This window comes from Coloeus monedula, assembly GCF_965178545.1.
Source record: "Coloeus monedula genome assembly, chromosome: 2".
In the NCBI taxonomy this organism is placed as follows: Eukaryota; Metazoa; Chordata; class Aves; order Passeriformes; family Corvidae; genus Coloeus; species Coloeus monedula.
Window position 1 is genome coordinate 509,746 of NC_138782.1, and position 19,523 is coordinate 529,268.

Genomic DNA, 19,523 nt, shown 5'->3' on the forward strand with positions numbered 1-19,523 from the left:
ATGCCAAGCAACCTCTGTCAGTTCATAGTCTTCTGTAAGGATGTGCAGGTGGAGCCAGTTTCTGCCTCGTAGACGCAGGAACATTGCAACAGCACCGTGGTAAACTGAAAGGTGAAGGGCAAGGCCACGCAGAGATGTGTGTCTGCACAATGAATTAATGTGCCGCAGCATCTTCCTTCCGCAGGAACAGGAAAGCAGCTTCAGGATTGCCAGTGAAAAAAGCAAGAATTATGCAGTGCTCACGTGGCTGCCATCGGGTGGGAGCCCCCCCAGCACAGCTCTGTGCAGGGAATTCCTCTCAGTGGTTGGAGAGCAGCATCCAGAGGCGGAATCGCAGCTGACCGTAAGCTCGCATCGCCTCTGCGTGGGCGGCCGGATCTCGGGCCAGGTGCTCAAAGAGGTTGAGCGGCTCGACCGTTCGCATTGCCGGCGGCAAGCTGATCTCCTCAGGAAGCCTCTGGTTGCCCAGGACAAAGTGCTCCAGGCGTTTCAACTGCAGGCAGCGGCGCAGGTATGCCATGATGTCCCACAGCCGCCGCGCAAATTCCCTCCTGCGCCACTGGGACAGCGGTACGGTGGTCAGCACGTGCATGACCACAGTCTTCCAGGTCGAGCTGGAAAACCCTGTGCCCCTCAGGATGCAGGTGAAGAGCTGCAGGCATTTCAGGTGCAAGCTCTCACACGGCACCTGCCTGGCAACGTGCTGGAAGAATTTTGCCTCTGCCACAGCGTACGTCTCAGGCCACGCTGTGCTTGCGATGGAGTCGGTCTCGGCGGGCTGGCTGCTCACAAAGATGCTGGAGCCGCCTTTCTGGGCCTCTGTGGGCTGGCTGACCACAAAGATGTCGGAGTCCCCGTGGCGCACCCCAAACAGCATCTCCACCATCAGGCTCTTCTTGCCTTTGCTCAGCCGGAATTGGCAGGACCGGCTGCAGGGCTGAAACACCAAGTGCCATGAGTACGACTGAGGCAAATGCAGCCACGAGCATCTCACCAGCTGGTAGAACCAGCGGGAGGTTTTCTCCACGTCCAGGTAGGAGCCGGTGCAGAGTGTCTCTAGGAGGCTGGGCTTCTGCTTCCGCCGCAGCTCCTCCTGCGAGTGGTGCAGGAAGCACAACAGCTTCTCGCCCAGCTGCTCCCTCTCGCACGTGCACACCAGCTCCACACGGACGCAGAAGGTCCTTGCTGCCATCTGCCCTGCACTGTTCAGCTCCAGGTGGAAGGCGTGTCCCGGTGGGGGATTCAGTGGGACCAGCACGCGGTACACCACATCCTGCTCACGGGGACTCCAACCCTCAAAGGCACTGCCCACCCCGATGGCTTCTTGAGGCACCGGGTAGAAACTATTGCTCACGCTGTCAATAAAGACACGCGTGAAGCTCTCCATCAGCTCAGCTGCCACTGAGCGACCTCTCTCCACGTCCTCGACAGGACACTGTATGCGATCCACTAAAAGGATCCCTCGCTTATTCCCAACGTCACAGGCGTCTTCTTCCTCTTCAATTCCACCACTGCTGCCTTTGTCCTTGCCAGCAGCACCACTGCCTTCTTTTTCACTGGCAGCCACATTTCCACCTTCTTCTTCTTTTCCATCTTCATTCTTCTCGCCTTTCACATTCGCATCCCTGTTTTCCTGATCCTTCCCATTCCAATCAGTGGCTCTGTGTTCACTGGAATGACTGTCTTCCTCCAGCTTCATATTGCTGCTTTCTCCTTCATTTATCTTATCAACACCTTCTTCAGTTGAAGCAACATTGCCATGTTCCTCTCCATTTCCATTTTCATTCTTTTCTCCCTTCCTATCGGCAGCACTGGCTTTCTCATCTTTGTCTCCAAGATTGCTTTCTTCATTTCCAATGTCCTTCTTTTCTTCCTCAGTTGCAGCAAAACCACAATGGTCTACTGCATTCTCACCATCACGGCTGTCTTTTTGTCCTGTCCAATCACTGCTTCTTTGTTCACTGGCATCACTGCTTTCCTGCACTTTCACATCCGCTTTTTCTTCCTTTCCATCTTCACCTTCACGTACGTCATCGTTGCCTGCTTTCATATACGCATCATCGGTTTTTTCTTCATTTCCATCTCCTTCTTCTTCCTTTCCAGCATCCTTGTCTGGCTCCACCTTCACATCCTTGTTTTCTCCTTCATTTGCTTCATCTAGGTCTTCCACACCTCCAGTAACATTGCCAGGTTCTTCTTCATTTCCTTCAGCAGTATTGTCTCCTGGCATATTCCCATCACTCCAGCCTTCATCTTTCCTTGCATCATGGCCATCATCACTTTTAACATCACTGTCTTTCTTCAACTTCACATCTTCATCTCGTTCATTGGCATCATTGTCGTCTCCTTCATTTGCAGCCACAGGACTGCCTTCTCCTTCATTTCCGCTGCCACTGTCATCTGCCTCCACAGTCACATCAATGTTTTCTCCATCTCTCTTGGAATCCAAACTGTCTTCTTCCTTTTCTTTTTCCTTCTCCTCTCCCAAGGTCTTGCAGGAGGTCTGGTCCTTGCCGCTGCTGTTGGTTTTGCTGGCTTCAGGACTCCTCCTGCAGCTAAACCACAGGCCCAAGAGGAGCAGGAGTCCAGCAAGAGCCCAGAATGGCCACTGCTGCAGGGCACCAAAGAGCAGGGCTCCCCAGCCCTTGTCCTGCTGCTCCGGGGGCCCTTGCTCCAGCTCCTGCAGCAGCCGAGCCATCTCGCGGTCGAGCAGCTCCTCACGCTCCTGCATTCGCCGGTGCGTGGCCTCATCCAGCCCATCCCCAGCTGGCTGGGGGTACTGGATCAGGCCTTGCACGAGCACGAAGAGCAATGACAATAAAGCCATGGTCTGCAAGAGGACACACAGAAGGGGTTCAGTAGGGCCGGAATGGAAGCAGCCAGTGCAGGGCAGGAGCCACGGGGATGTGGCAGCAGGAAGGAGAGGCCCCGGCAGCTGGCAGGAGGCAAGGCCTGCACCGCTGCCCCAGCAAGCACCGAGCCTGAGCAAGGCGCTCCCGCCAGGGGCTGGGCCCTGGACGCAGGGACAGAACACACGCCCCGGGTGCCAGCGCTTCTGCCCCAGCCCTCCCCCAGCCCTGCCTCCCCACCGCCTGTGGGCACTCACCGCTTGCCCAGGCTCTACTGGGGGCAGCGTCAACCAATGGGGCCTTTTATAGCTGCCCCCATTGTGACACGGCCCCTGTGCTGTCACAGGCCCCAGAGCGCATCACAGGCCAGCCCCACCCGCCATCCCCAGGCCGGGAACTGCTCATGGCCCTGGGCACCCAGAGCCTCAACAGACACAAAGTGCAGACCCATCAGTCATGAACCTGGGAACCCCAGAGCTTCCCTGTACAAAGCAGGCACAAGTGCCCTCCCACACAAACCCTTGTCAAATATAAATTTGTGTGACATGATCCGTGGATGCTCTTGGTATATAGGTGTAAGCTTTTATTTAATCTTGGAGGGGGACATTTTTTACTAATAATATTTATATTTATTACTTTTGGGGCAGGATGTCATACAGGCTAATGTTTTGTTACAGATTTAGTGAGAAATCTTTCTGAAAGAAATCCAGGCTGCTTGAATGATGCACAGGAAGACGTAACACCCTCCTTAAAGAGGCCCAGTAAGTTAATTACAAAATTTTGGTGTCTTCAACAACCTCTCAGCTCTTAAAACTCTATGGTTCAACACAGTGCAAAATTCTGGGATAGCCAGGATTTTGTTCAGAAAGTAGAATGTCTCATTTTTCAAATTTGTAGCAAAGATGTACATCTGTCACTCCCACCATCTTCAAAATTGTCTGCCTTAAACAGAGTTAACCAATCTCTCTGACTTGTCTGATATTGCACTGGTTTATTAAAGGAAATTCTGACTCTTTCTGCTATCTCTGTGTATTTATCTCCAAAGGACTGTGAGTATGGAAGAGTCATCCCTTATGTTCCTCAGCTCTTCTTTGGGGAACTCACCTACAAATGGAACTGCAGAAATGGGGAGGGAGGAAAAGGAAACAGGATGTGAATCGAGCACCTGCATAGTGACCACAGATGTCCACTGCTAGACAGACACTGATGTCAGGCAGATCATGCCCTCCAAATAGTGCTCAGAAAGAGAACAAGTTTGGGATTCCTGAAACTGCTCTGAATTGGATTTGCTTAAACAGATGTCATTAGTAAAAGCAATCAAAGAAAGAGTTTTGATCCCTCTTCCAAGCTGATGCCACTTATCATGTATCTTCCCTGCATTCTTCTAGGGAAGCTGTTTTTGATGTTGTCCTGTCCTTCTTTTTATAAGGGAGCAAAAATACTTTGTTAAGTATTACTCTTTCAGTTTTGTTTCCTCTCCTCTTCTGAGATACAGTAAAGTGAACATTCAGCAGAATAGTTTTGTATTTTTTGAACACAATTCTTCTTTTATCCAACTGAGGCCCTTCTGTGATCATGAAAAAACAGAAACTGTTGTGAACTACAGTTTACACTCATAAGAGGTTGACATGGGTCAGTTCTCCAAGGTTATTCTTAGTTCAACCGCTGTGTAAACTGTTGATGTCACTGACTGGAGGCTGCTCTTCAGGACATTATAGATATGATAATTATATGACAGAAAATGCAACATATAGTTGAATCTGACCTTCAAGTTCACTAGCTTAAAAAAGGAAAAAAATGTCTGTAAGAAATTTGCTGCTTTTCCCATTACTAAGATGTAATAGATGCCTTCAAGTTTATACTCAGTCGACAGCATATACACATGGACAGCAGTGCCCATCCATCTTCAAGCTAGGGTACATTTTAAGTGTCAATGATCACTGCCTCCAGAAAGCATTTTTGAGACAAAACAGGCAAAGTCTTTTGCATATCTAGACAATCATCCAATACTAGGATCTTCACTCTCACATAAACACTTCATGTTTTTCCACAGAGGAATCTGAGATAGATTTTTCTGAGAAATAACAAACCACCAAAAATTAATTAAATGACAAACAAGGGAAAAGCACCACTTCCTCACTCAGCACATTTTCCTTGATTTTCATTAAGCATTCAGATTTACAGATGCTGATATTGCCACAAGAGCAGTTTTTTTCTGGTTTAACTTCCTCTTCCAGTAGAGCGAGCACAGCTGCAAAATGCAAGCTCATTTCCAGGCTCTCTTACACATCACCAGTTTACCACATTCCAACCAGTCACAGCTGTGCAACACCCCGTCAGGGTACTGGGATTACTGCAGTGCCACAGACAGTTTAAGTGAGGCTCATGGAGCTGTACAATTTTAACTATGTTTTATATGTATAATTAAATGATGCATGACATGGAAATAAGCCAGCTGTACTGAAACTGAACAAACTAACTGCTCTGATGCAACAGTTAAGCATCTCATCAGTTCTAAAATGAAACAGGTTTAAAGCAAAAACAATATAGAGAACAGAATGCTTGACACTGTTAAATAGCATGGTCAAAGGATAATTTTTGAACATTAAGGAAATGCACTCACCCAGTCAAATTTTCAAAAGAATTCCTGGCACCAAAATGTTCTCTGTTTGCTTTTTCACCATGTTTTAAGAATAGATCACTCTGGGGGAAGAAAATCCTGTGCGCAAAACACTGCGTGAAACTAAACAATCCTTAAACATGGCTAATTTCCATGTGGAGCTGATGATTTAGCACTGTCATCCTTCAGCAGAGGAGAAAGAACTACCTGTCTTTAGTTTATTTAGGTAAGATGAAAAAAGTGAAGAGCGTGAATTTGATCTTGCTTCAATTAACTTCAGTGGAAAAACTCTTGCCATGACTTCAGTGAGAGTGAGACTGCATCTTAATTCATTCTATATGGAGAAAAACAAATCAGCTGAGAATAATGCTTTTGTTTATTAGATGTAAATTACTACCATAGTCGTTTTTAACAGTGCTAAGTAAATCCTGCTTTAAAAGCCAAACGTTGCCTTCAGTCCTGCTTATTCCTCTGTACTGTGTCACAATGCAGGATTCCTGGTCCTCTGACCAAGTCACCGCTGTCACAGTAAGCATGGCTTGCTCTGGGGAATGGCCACATTCCCACACGGGAATGATAGATGTTTGTGGATGTCACTGGTGACAATGTCCAAATCTGGGCTAGGGCATGCCCCCCAGCCAAGAAACTAGGGTGCACACTTTTGTAATATAAATGCATTCACTGAGAACACAGACTACACTTACTAAAATGTCCATGAAAAGCAGCCAAGTAAATCAAATCAATAGGGTTAAATTTGCAATTAGGATTCTCTCTTTCGGCAGGAAAATTTTAGGATAGCCACAAATTGAGAAAAATTTGCTTTTTTTTCTTCTTTTTCTCAGAAGGCAATCAACCTTCTGGTCTGGCTATTCTTTACTTCTCCCTATGAAGTAAAATCTAAAAAGACACACACACGATATTTATGGAAGGACCTCCCAATGAATTAGGAAAAATTATTACTCAGAAGATCAAACAGAAACAAGACTGTCTACACTGTATGAATTAAACATACATGAATTAGGACACTGAGCCTTCCATTCTTTAGTAACAGAACTGATGCTGTCCTGAAAATGACATTAATGAATTAGACTGGTATATGAAAACCTTCTGCATCTGCTCTAGAGGTTGGAATGAGGATGTTAAATGAGGCAGCAGACAACAAGGATGTGCTGCTTAGGGAAGCTGAATATCACTTCTGTGCTTGTGGAGTTCTGCAGTTTGGATGAAGGTCACAGGTTATCTCCAGCTACATGAAAATGAGTGATAAATACACACTGTTGGTCTTAGACTGAAAGCAGTACTGGGCAAAGAGAGTCAAAATATGGAATATTACTCAAAATCATCCCCTGGTTTTCTAAAGATCATAATCTTCTATTAGAAGACAGTTTGTTACCTTCTCCTAATATTAAAGCTGTAATAGTAAAAGCACCTCAATCTTGTAGAAGTATCTAAGATACACAGAATAAGTAAGGTATATGCAGTGAGAGCACCCTAAAAACATCACAAGAGGAGTGACAATTTCTGGGATAGTAATGACATGAACGAGTATCTAAACGTTAAGTCTGAGTGAATAAGAGAATTTTTCAACTAATGGATCAGGGAAAATGTGAAAGGATGAGATATGTGATTAAAGATCATAGTGTATTTGGTTAACACAGGTGGAAAATATATGACTTTGATTCTGTACTACAACATATTTTAATTGATTTGTGTGTAGTTTTAGTTTTATACATGCACAATTTTTTAGAACACATCTTTAGACTGGGACAAACAATAAAGGAAATCCATTGTATGACTTTACATTGATCCCAACATCACTCACTGGAATATCTTAACATTTCCTGCACAGATTCCCATTCGTTAAGATGACAACCTTGAGAAGAAGGAAACCTATAACTGCCATTCAGAGAAGGTCTAAAATTTCAATTGCTGTTTGAACACAAAGGAGCTTTGACATGCTGTGGTTTATTGAAGCACTCCTGCAGTTATAGACACATCTTTAACCACCCTACCCTCTCCCTCTTCCTCCATCCACCACTGATTGATGCAACTGGAAGCTTCAGTAACTGCAGAGCAAAGTCCCGCTTACTTCCAGCTCTCCTGCCCCAGCAAATGCTCAGCTCTTCTGGGAAGATGGAGCTATGCCATAAGCACATTGCACCTGAAAGGAGATGAAACCTTCCCTTCAAAGACACATGTGACCAGGTTTTTGGAACTGCCTGATGTGGCCAGTTCTCATCTGTTTTCCATAAAGAAGGAAAAGAGCCCTGTATTCTCCTCTTCATGAGAGTTCAAGTATGAATTCCAAAGAACAGAGATGCCAGGACTTGTCAGTGACATGACTAACAATTTTATGAGAACTGGCAAAACAGTTCATTTCTCCTACATCTTATTCTCAGAAACCTTGGAATTGTTTTGTCTGAAAGATTTGGGGGGAGGAAGGTGGACTTAATTCTCACAACTATATTAAATATTCAGTACATCTGATATTCTGTTGTCAACACGCAAAATATAGTTTAATTATGATAAGCCATACTGGAATAATTTACAATACATAAATGTGAAAAAACAGCATTAAATTATTTCTTGTTCCATGTGGAAAAATATACACCTTCCAACCCCCCAAGAAAGTAAGACAAGGCACAATAAATTCTGGTAATTCTCTTTCTTCTGACTTTTCAGTTCCATCACAGCTCTCAAAACTAAGATTTATGTGCTGTTTTGCATCTGTATCTGTTGTTGATTTTCCCCCCCTACAGGGATATAGGTGAATAAGTTTGGACAGGAAACGGTATCCCTCAAGCCAAACTGAAAGGTTTATAAAGTTGCTAAGAAAAGTTTGGGTCAGGGCCTAAATATCAATCATCTGCTCACTGTCTTTTTAAACGAGCTCAGGCATTTTCCCAACGGTTCCCAGCAGGTCTCTGCCACTATTTTAAACTAAGATTTCAGCCATTTTTTTTCCCCTGTGTTGACCTCACTAATTTTTCTTTCTCCCCCTCTTTACCTGCCAAAGGCATCCATCAGGATTTTGCCAAAGGCTATCTGCTTTTGAAGTTGAGAGGAATTCACTAATCGTGAGTGTCAAATCCACAGTAAATGCCATGGCCATATGGTATATGCTGCTTTTGGGAATTAGCTCAAAAGGCCTAGCTGTGAGAAGGCCGGCTGTATGTCAGGAGGGTTTTACTGCTAACTTTCATAACTCATGTCAGCTCTTTCAGTTTCTGTATGCATTGGCTTCAGGGAGTGCAACTGTTCCCTGAATTTATAAAAATGTTGTCAAGATCCCTTGATCTTGCTTCCTCTGTCTCTCTCGCACAAACACATCCAAACACATTTATATACACAGTGGAATAGCATGCACAGTGGCATGCAAATCTAGCAAAAGAGAAGCTTGTAAATAAATAGCATGTCATTCTGCTTACTCAATACATTTCTCTGGGTGTTAAACTCATGATAAACATATCATAAGCCCCGATGAAGGCTCTACAGCCTGTCCCATCACACCATCCTGAGTGTAACTCTGCAATGCATAGGAAGACATAAGTTTGAAAAACAGAGCAGAAATAGCTCCCCTAAGGGCAAGGTGCTGACATAGCTGAAACATAACTAACTGGAGAGCATTTGTTTTCACTAAAGAAGGAAGTGTCAGTGACACATCTCTGTGCCTGTGGAGGTGTACTGTACATTCAAAGCAAAAAGAAATCCACCTTCTTTAAAAAATTGGCCATTAATACATAAATATGTCTGTGTTGAAATCCCTCAGACGGTACCATTCTTAACAAGAACTACACACAAGACTAAGAAATTCTGCAGAGAATCACGCTTTTGTGATCCAAAGAGGCAAGGAGAAAGAAAACCACATATGAAGAGTTTAACATACCCACTTAGTGATAGAAAAAGAATTATTACAAAAATAAATGTCAGTCCCCTTGAAACACTTGAGTCAGCGCTCTCAACTTTCTCTGATGCTGTAGGAAGGTGTGAATGTCCTCCATGTGTCACATCATCCGCACCAGCCACACAGGAATGTCTCCAATGCACCTCAGAGCCTTTCAAGGACCACTCCCCTCTAATTTATGTACAGTCTGTTAACATCCTCTTGGAGCAAACAGAAATAATACTTTTAAAAGACATTTATACTTCAGAAACATGTGCCCCGACACAACAAAAAACCCAGATTTTAATACTGCCCCGAGGCAGAATTCATCCATCTTTAAGGCTTCTATTATGTATTTCCTGGTTAGTAATACAAAAAGAACTGCTGGCAGTATCACATCGAAACGAAAGTGCCAGAATCAGAAAAACTACTGAAAAGTTTACCTTTATAGGAAAGCTTCAGTCTTGGGATATTTTGTTTTGACGTTCCAGTGACTGGAAGGAACAGCATTGCTAAAGACAGCAGGCTGCAGGCATGTGGCACTTGCAAAGCTCTCATTCTGCTCTCCTCTTCTGTATCTTCTTTTGTACTATGGTGAAATATCTCCCCACTTTTCAAACAATCCAAGTTTTATCTGGAAGAAAAAAAGAAAACATCTGTAGATCTGCTTTACTGCATAAGCAACAATTCTGTAAGCAAGCCAGACCTATTTCTAAAGAGCACCTCAGTTAATTTCTTTGCTACGAAAGTATTTTTCCTCTAGTACAAGTAAATATGTTTTGTTTCTTTAATACTAAATTTACACATTTTGACATTGGAAAAATATGTAAACTTTTCAGACACCAATGTCTAGCCTAGCTAACGTTTAAGCACAAATTAAATTAATGCAGTATCCATAAAAAGAACATTTGACATTCAAAAGTGACCATGCAACTTGATAGTTAATACCAGTCCATTGGATATCTTACATGTTTTATAACTCTTTTTGTCTCAGTACAACAGCTATTGTGTGTTTATGCTATGACTAGAATGAACTGTAATGTCTCAGATGCCATGGGGGTACAAGCTGAGTTAACAGTGAGTACTTACCCATCAAAAACTAAACTAAGAAAACTGGAAAGAGCAAGCAGTTGTGTTTAGTTTTAATAGAGAAAAATGTCAAAGCGGATGATGGATTTAAAAGTGCTTTCAGTATGATATTTCCAGCAGAACAACTGCCTCAACTCATCCACCAAAATGTCCTATAAACTTTAATGAGTGTTTCAGGCTGGGGTCAATAGGCTGATACGGGATTTTGTTAGCACAGTGTGCAACTAAGCCAGCTTTGCAACACTTTTCACTTAGTAAGAATCATTCATATTCCATAAATCTTGAAGTGTTTTACAACTGAAAGCAATTATCACTGCCCTTATTTTCCCTACGAAAAAACAGAACCATAAAGCTGCAGTGAACCTATTTCCTCAAGGTCACACAGCAAGCACAGTAGTTGAAAAGAAAACAGCAACAGCAGTCCTGCTGTCCTTTGTACCCAGCTATCAAGGATCCCTTTTGCCCAATAACTCGACTTTTGCACATGAAATTATTTGAAATGGCATCTTGAGTTCTGAAGGCAAAACTTCATGGTTAATAAATCACAGAGATCAGAGTAGGAAAATATTTGTGAGACCAGATCCTTCCCCCTGCAAGTGCCTGATGCTAGAGGTCAAGGGAGATGGCTGGTGAAATGACAAATGTCAGTGTTTGAGTAATGCTGTAAAACCAAGGAGTAAGGAAATGTTATGGTTAGTCAAGAGATTAATGGCTCATGATGTGCCATGAAAATTCTTTTCTGAAAGGTACTGGAGCTGCCTGATTAAAAGAGCAATCCTAGTGCCCACATCAGCCAGCACTTGCACAGACACCAAAGGAGAGGTTCCTTGCAAGTCCATGAGAGATGCAGCACAGCTTGTGGCCCCTGAGCCTTTCCACCGGTCTGTTATTTGAACTCCTGCAGCACTGGGTCTTGCAATTCTGTGAGCTACAGCAGCACCCAGAACCAATTCGGCACCTCCTGATACAGGCAGTTCATCCTTCCTGGCATGAAAGGATGGAAACAGAATCCCTTCCGTTCTCTCTGACACAGGAAATCTTTCTCAGATGAAACTTGGGCTTTCTGAGCCTCCAGACTTTCGCTCAATAGCAAAAGACAAGGAAGTGTGCAAGAAGAGCATGATGGTGAAAAAGAGGGAAACAATTCGTAAAATCCCCAAAGCATAATTCCTATTGCAGAACACTAAGCTTCTTCCTTCTCAGTCCCCTCTTCAACACTCATATGCAGTGTCTGAATGCACTACTCTTGGCCAAGTGTGAGTACATGTTCACGAAACGACATGGAGAGAAAACAGACAAACATGAAATGCCTGTTTCATCTTTCTCTTCCCTTTATTACAGTATCAGATCCTAAAGGAACACCCTTACTTCTTCTGTGCCAACACATCTATCTGAGGGTGGACCACGAAGGACTAAAGTGGATTAGACTATCCCAGGGTTAAATCGCCTTTAAGAAATTTATTTAGAGGTGAAAAAGGGGAAAAGAAGGAGAGGGGACGAGGGGGAAGAATACATGAAGATGAGACACCAGCCCTGTTCATCTTCAGCAGGATGATAGTGACAAACCATACTTCAAAAAGAAGCAATTAAGAGGGAGCCAGTCTCACTGCAAGTATGTTGAGAAGTCACGGCCTGAAGGTCTGGGCCTCAGCCAACAGGGAACTCACCAAAGGATATGGGGCTCATTTTCTTGAGGCAAATTACTGTGAAGAATCAGGACTAAATTTGACTAAAAAAACAGTTGCATCAATGCACTGTCATTTGCTGAATTGATTGAGAATCAGCACCAAACTCAGCCCTTCGGCCATAGCTCACAACCTCACTTTTTCATGTAGGCTTTTTTTGCTAATGGGAACCTTCCTTTTTTCTTGGTTGGGTTTTTTTTCCCCTTTCCCCTTTTATTTGAATAATGTCTGTGAAAAACCATTTGCTTTCACGAGGCGGTTAGTTTACACTGGAGGCAGCAGCTCTGTGAGCTCGAGCCAACCCTGTCCTGTCTTTAGATTCATTGCAATCTGGCCACATTGTCACATATATTTTTAGTTTATGATGATCCTCTAATACAATTCCAGCTTCCACACAGAGTCCTTCCAACAGTCTAGCTCAGGTTAATGAACTTCAGGACACTTCTCTTCTGCAGGAATTTCGAGGCCCAGGGGGTGGTTGTGCCCAAGAGATTTGCCAAAATCCGCTACGATTTCACCGCGCGAAACGCCAGTGAGCTCTCGGTGCTGAAGGATGAAATCCTGGAGGTACGTGACCGCTCCTGGAAAAGGTGTGTCCCCCAGGGGCAGGAGAGAGCTCGGGATAGCAACAAGCACCAACTCCATTTTCCCTGGTGGTATCTCAGCAGTGACACAAAGCTTTGCTCAAACCCAAAGCTGGAGCAGGCTGCCTGTGCTGTGTTGTGTCATTTCCTCAGCTCAAAGACATCGGTCCCATTTTAACCACAGTGAGGAGGGAGGACAACAACTCGCTCTAGAGCCCTGCTCATCCCCCGCTGGGTCGGTTCCTTATCACCACTTCCTCCTCCACGAGGATTTGTTTTCTCTGAAAAGCACCTTTCTCATAACCTTTCTCTTACTGCAGCACTGTTGGCAGCTGGACAAGGTGGGATGTGACTTGGGCTGACACTGATCTGTGACCTGAGGAAAAGGTTTCTCTGCAAAATGTGGCTTTTTATTTATTTAATTATTTATTTTAATGCAAAAAGACATCAGAAACTCAGTCATTAGGAAAAAAAGGTCTGGAGAAACAGGGACATTATGTAGGAACTATGAGTTCTTCAGCACGCAGAGGTGCTCTCCTGTTCATCCTTACGATACATTCTGATGCTTTCCAGGAAAAGTTTCAGTCCTGGATTGCATCTGAGAGCAACAGATCTGATTAGAGCTCCTGGCCTCAGTGATGTCCTTCTGGCAACTTCACCTTTTGGATGGTTCGGCCCCGCTATATCCTGGTTGTTTATGCCTGAAATCCCATTTTCCCACAGCAGATTTATTTTTGTCCCTCTCTCAGGTGTTGGAAGATAATAAGCAGTGGTGGAAGTTGCTCAACCGGAGTGGGCAGGCCGGTTATGTTCCGTACAATATCCTGGATGTGGTGAAACTGGAAGAGCTCAAACAGGTCTGTAGTCAGGTAATACCTGACTGGTATCAGCTGCAGGGCACAATCTGCCTCTGGGAATAATGTTGTCATTAGACCTCCCTGATTTCTTAGGATACTATGCACCAATCAGGACAGACCTTCAGAAGTAGACAAAGCCAGGAGATTCCTGAGTCTCCTATGATAAAATTCACATTTTGCTACGATCGTCTTCCCAAATAAGGCCTATCCTTCCTATTTGTGCACCAGCCTCCTGCTTTCCATATTTTTCCACATCAAGATTTTTCTTGGGGGTTAAATTAAAGATGGACACTTCCCTCAGCCAGTTCAGTTCAGCACCAGGAACACGTTACTGGAGTGGAGGCAGATGGAAACACCATCTAAGTGAGAATTAACTGAATACTGCAACTTGCACTGCAGAAATGTGGAGCTGGAGTGTTCTAAACACCCTAGGGAAGCATGGAATTGCTTCCCCATTTTGGTATTGCAGCGTTTGGGCAAAGCCTAAGGCGGCCCAGCAGGCTTCTGGATAAATCCCTGCTAGTTTAATCAAAACGTCAAAAAACTTTCCAGTCCGCTCCAGGCCCTTGGCAGTGGTCCCGCTTCACATCCCAGCTACGGAGCAGTGAGGCTCTGCCTTCCAATGAGATCGAACATGTTTGGCACAACTAGGAATTCCCTTGCGCAAACTTCAGACTTTGCTTTGGGTTCTTCATTCCCAGAAATTAACTTCTTCCATGCAGCTCCACCTGAGGTCTCCCCAGCCCCACATCAGCACAAGGAGAACACGACAGTTTGTCCCTCCGTGGGTGTGAGGCAGAAAGTTTAAGAAAATTAAAAACGACCAAAAAAAATTCTTACTTTTCTTTCCCTTTCTAACCAGTCTAACCAGAGCTACAAAGGAGACCTGAGCCCCAGGGGCTATGGCCCATCCAGCCCAACCCACAAGCTGCCTGCCAGCTACGCCGGGGATAAGTGGGGCACTGAGATGTTGTCGCGCCACTCTGCACAGGGCGCCAAAGAACGCACGTGTGTGTCCCACTCTGGGCTCCCCTGGGTTTGGGCGCTCGGGGGACCAGACCTGCTCAAGGGGCTCCCCTGCACCTTTTACTGATCACAGCAATGGAGCAGCACTGTGTCTGGAGGCCATTCCAGGCAGGACAAGAGCCAAGAGAGCAGCCTTGGGGCTTGTGACACCTCCGGGGCTCTCGGGCGGCCCGGGCCGAGCAGGGCAATAAGTGATCACCCCATGCCTCCTTCCTCCAGTTCTAACTTCCTCCTCCTCCTCCCAAGGAGAGAGTTTCCTTTCTCTTCCAAAATGTTTAAGTGTGTCTAAGGAACAGCTCAGGTCAATCCCTTTCTCTCACTTCCTTTTGCTCATCTCCCGGCACACACACAGTGCCCGCCTGGCCGCTTCCTTCATGTGGTTCCACAGAATTCCCGGCCAAACAGGAGATCCGCATCACTCCCTCACCCTGCACATGCTGTGGGGCTCACAGAGCAGGAGAGAGATCAGGGGCCCTGCTCACCTCACCCCTTATCCCACCCTGTCCACTCCTGGAAGCAGGAGCCCTTCTGGGACGACAGGAAGCCCCACAATACGAGGACACAAATCTGTTCGTATCACTGAGTTATTCTCCACAGTCTTCAGGAGTTTCATGGGGAAAGCGATACTGGATGAAGAGTCACTGGAGTTTTCACAGAAGCACAGGATGCCCTGGGCTGGAAGGGACCTTCAAGCTCATCCCATCATGAGTGTGTTGCTCATTCCCAGTTTGTGCTTCCTGCCGCTTCTGTTCTGTTGCGGAGCAAAACCTGGAGCTCTGCGATCAGCAAATTAGTGACTAGAAGCAGCAGAGAGGACTGAAAAGGTCTCAATTCCAAACCTCCAATTGTAGATTCTCACAGAACTGTGCTTCCACATCAGGCAACAGCCAAGGGGTGATGGGAGCAAAATAAATGGCAACACAGGGGCACAGGAAAATGGGAATCACTTTTCTGGGCTGAATTTAAATAAGAATGTTGAGCCACATCCCCATTTGCCTTACAGTTTCCCCACAAACATTTAATGGCATTTTTGACTGAAGACTTGCTTTCATTCCCTACTTGTTTCTACAGAACTTATTCACCAAACAGATGAGCTGAACGACGAGCTGCTAAAGAAGATCACAAACAATAAAATTCAGCCTCCCCACAGGAATTTCAAAGTGGAAAAGCCTCAGCAAGTTTTCGTGCCCCTCACCTTTGAATCCAGCACTGAAGAAGTCAAAGCCTGGCTGGAGGCCAAGTCATTCAGCAAAGAGTAAGATTTGCCCTATTGCCACGTGCAATGCTCGTCCTTCCCTGGAGAAGGAGCGGGGGAGGCCACCGGCACCATCTCACCTGGGACAAGCCACTTGGATTTACTTACAGAGCCTGTGTTGCAAATTAGATTTCAACCCTGTTCAATCCAGGCTCTATAACCAGAATGTTCAGAGCCCAAAGTCACTCCCTTTCTCTGGTATAAATATTTTCTTGGAGATAAACAGTTAACTAACTAAATCCAAGGCCTGAAATGCTACTGGAATTGCAGCTGCCACCTTGGAACAGCCCCAGGGCCCCGTGATATGGTCCCACTGCAGCTCCTGGCCTCCCATCTCCAACTCCTCACCTCTGGCACGAGGCCACGTGCAGCACAATCGTCACCTCCCTACTTTGTGTCTCCCCAGGACCGTGGAACACCTGGGCATCCTCACTGGAGCTCAGCTCTTCTCCCTCAACAGAGAGGAGCTGAAGAAGGTGTGCGGTGATGAGGGAAACAGAGTCTACAGCAAGATCACAGTGGAGAAAAACCAGCTGGAGGTAAGCATTTTTCTGGATAATTCCTGCTGGAATGGGGGCTGTACCAGCAGCATCAGATAGCTCATTAAACAGGCATTTTAAAAAATACAATTGTGGGGAAAAAAAATGCAACCAAACCTACACCAGCAATAAAACACACGTAAAAATTCCGAAGTGTCTTTTGAGCAAATCTGTAAGATCCCCCTGTTTCCACTAATTAATCTGCTTTTTACTGATATCACTTATCTCTGTGAAACTGCTCTACTTTTACAGCGTTAATTAAATACTGTCACTTAACTGCAGCTTGAAGTTCAAATCCAAACTGCCTGTTTTGTTTCCATTCCAGAAAAGCAGAGGGGAGTCGGAGCTCCAAGAAATCACGAAGCGCCGCCAGGAAAGGATTGATTCTGCAAATTAAAGTCTCTCTGCTTTATTTCAGCTCTTAGCCCTAAGTAGTGCAGAAAAAAAGGGAATGAAAGCAATGATTCCTGGCCCAGGCCAGATGCAGCAGAGCTCCCCTTGGGGTCCAGCTGCCATCAGAGTGACAATTCCTTGAACACTGTTGGGAAGGGTTGACAATAAGACCATGTCCCACTGGGAAAGGTGTTTTAATTTTGCATGAAGTATTTTTTTTATAACTATATATTTTATACTGAAATTTTCCGTGCATGCGATCAGAGCAGGATTCACACGGGGCTGGATGTACAAGGGCTGGCTTCAAGCAAAAAAAGACCCCCAAAGCTTTTCTCCGAGGGCTGTCCCCTGCTCCCCACTCTCCCCTGGCAGAGCAGGCGTGGCACACAGCACAAGAGAGGCCAGCCTCAAGGCTTGGAGCCTGGACCAGAGGAATAAGGCTTTAGAACCCTGCAATGGTTTGGGTTTAAGGAAAGGACATTAAAGCTCATCCCATTCCACCCCCCTGCCATGGGCAGGAATGCCTGTCACAAGCCCAAGTTGTTCCAAATCCTGTCCAACCTGGCCTCGGATACTTCCAGGAATGGTGAGTCATGACCTCTCTGGGCAACCTAACCCTTTCTATTTCCATTTCCATTTCCTCCTCGGTGCAGGTGTCCCCTGCAGCCCACGAGCACAGGGCCGGTGACAACTGCCTGTCCTTGTCCTGTCCCCCTGTGCCCCCTCGTTGGACAAGGCTAGAATGGCAACACACATTCCCGAAGTCTGGCTGCTTCCTTAAATCCATGGACCAGCTAGTGCTATCTCTGAACAGCTGAAATGAGCTTTCAGTGCCTAGAAATGAGCAGGAGTGACAAACAAAGGGATTTGAATCTGGAAATAGGTGAGTTCCACCCGCCCACCGCTGCTGATGCAGAGGCTGGGGCTGGGGGCAGCTGTGCAGCCCTTCCCTGGGGCACGGATCCTGCACTGGAATGTTGTGGTGGTGTTGCCAAACCGGGCCTCAAACCAGGAGAAGATAAGCCCTGACCGTTTGCTCCCGACCCAGGCACACCCACAGCCCTTCCCAGGGTGTTGGTCACTTGTCCCCATCTTCACATTTTCACTGCAAAAAGTCAGCGGAAATGATTCCCAAATAGCTGAAACCCCAAAGCACACTGGGAAAGGCAGGTTTAACACAAATTAAATGGCCACAAGAAAAAAACCCCTCTAATTTAGCACAGGGTGTTGCTCTTTACTTCCCGTTTTCCTTCATAAAGTTATGTGCATTTGTATATAGCAATCTGTAAATAGGGGTGAGGAAAATCCCTCTCCCTAGAAGCAGAATTAAGCGATTATGCTTCCAAAATTTACTCACCATTTCAAAACTCAAGCAAGCAGCGTAGTTCCTGTCCACAGCAAGTTTGGCACATTGCATTTCTAGCTCTGTTTGACTGACAGACCAATCTGATTGCAAAGCAGTGAAGCACACAGAGCTCCAGAGCTGCCCACAGCCCAGGGACAGCTGGGTTTTCTCTCTCAGCACATGCTGAGTCTTGGTCCAAATTTGTGCCTGTCATTGCACATTTAATGGAAAAAGCTTTAAAACAGCATCTGGGGAGCTCATGTCTAAAACTGAGAACACCAGTGCACCTTAGTTTTGGCTTCATTCTTAAGCGTCTCCAATGGATAATCTGTTTTCTTCATTTGAAACAGGACACTGCTCTCACCAGCAGAATTAGGGTGCAGGCAGGGGAGGATCCTGGGTTTAGTCACAGCCCTGCTAGGATCTGAGAAGGGCACTCACCTTGTCAGGGAGGGATGAAGAGGACAATCCTCCTGAGAAGCCCTGGCTCCGGATTAGGGTGGAGATGGGAGGCAGGATGGCAAGCACGGGAGGCGAAAAAGTTTCTAAAATGAAAATAAAAACGAATGTTGAGCTAGGAAACACACCATCTTCTAGTCCTGGGGTGTAGAGGAAAGCAAATCACAGGGAATTACGGTTATCTGGGATTTTAACAGGAGTGTACATGACAGCTCTGTAAAGCCGGGAGCCACAGGAGCACTTCCTAAAACAAATAGCTCAGTAGACCTTATTGCAGAGGCCACTTTTACAAATTTCCACGCGACTGAGCTGTGCATCTGTTCTGTTTGTACTGCCTGCAGACACTGCTATAAAGTACTGTACATTGATGTAACTGAGCGAAGGAGACAATGATATAACCATGCACTGTACAAGATTTATTAAAATAGTTAAGTTATAACTCCATCTCCGTCTCTTTCACTGGGTTTTCATAATGCTTTGTCACTGAGAGTCTCAGAAACTCAGCAGAATGTCTGAAACCACACATTTCCTTTTGGGTTTGGGGACTGACATTCAACAGGAAGGATGTTACGGCCTGGATAGCTGTGTCTTAAGAATAGGGGCAAAGCATGAGAAGGCTGCACAAAAGCACATTCTTGCCTCTCTGGAAGGGGAACGACTGTGGCAGCTGTCCCAAGTGGAACCATACAGAAAGAGGGAGCAGCATAACCCCATGACTAGGAGCCTGTTACACGGATTCTCCAACATTTCCAGCCAAGAGCCATCCTGTTTCCAGAAGCAAAAGTTTGTCTTCTCTTTTCCTTAACAATTAAATAACCCAGCTGAAATAACTGGTAATTCCTTCTGTAGATGTTTTGGAGAGTACAATTTCCAAGTGGGCCCACACTAACAAGATCACCTCTTTTACAGCCTAAATAAAGTTCAGGCGAACCACGAGCC

General features: G+C 45.5%; 1 protein-coding gene and 1 pseudogene across 2 annotated transcripts in view; one reads left to right on the forward strand and one right to left on the reverse strand.

Annotated features, from left to right (window-relative positions):
* The window catches only part of LOC309586203 (epidermal growth factor receptor kinase substrate 8-like protein 2), a 71,856-nt pseudogene extending 55,072 nt beyond the window's left edge, over nt 1-16,784 (forward strand). Inside the window, exons 6-11 of the transcript in view lie at nt 12,582-12,693; nt 13,460-13,567; nt 14,430-14,577; nt 15,665-15,848; nt 16,255-16,387; nt 16,713-16,784. The product of the transcript in view is annotated as an epidermal growth factor receptor kinase substrate 8-like protein 2 (transcript). The remainder of the gene's footprint in view (nt 1-12,581; nt 12,694-13,459; nt 13,568-14,429; nt 14,578-15,664; nt 15,849-16,254; nt 16,388-16,712) is intronic.
* On the reverse strand, nt 299-2,827 carry LOC309586354 (inositol 1,4,5-trisphosphate receptor-interacting protein-like 1; the record flags this gene model as incomplete). The annotated part of the gene is made up of 3 exons (XM_082303097.1): nt 299-1,593; nt 1,948-2,040; nt 2,545-2,827. The coding sequence occupies 3 exons, from the start codon at nt 2,825-2,827 to the stop codon at nt 299-301; spliced, it is 1,671 nt and encodes a 556-aa protein (XP_082159223.1).
* Nucleotides 16,785-19,523: the final 2,739 nt, after the last annotated feature.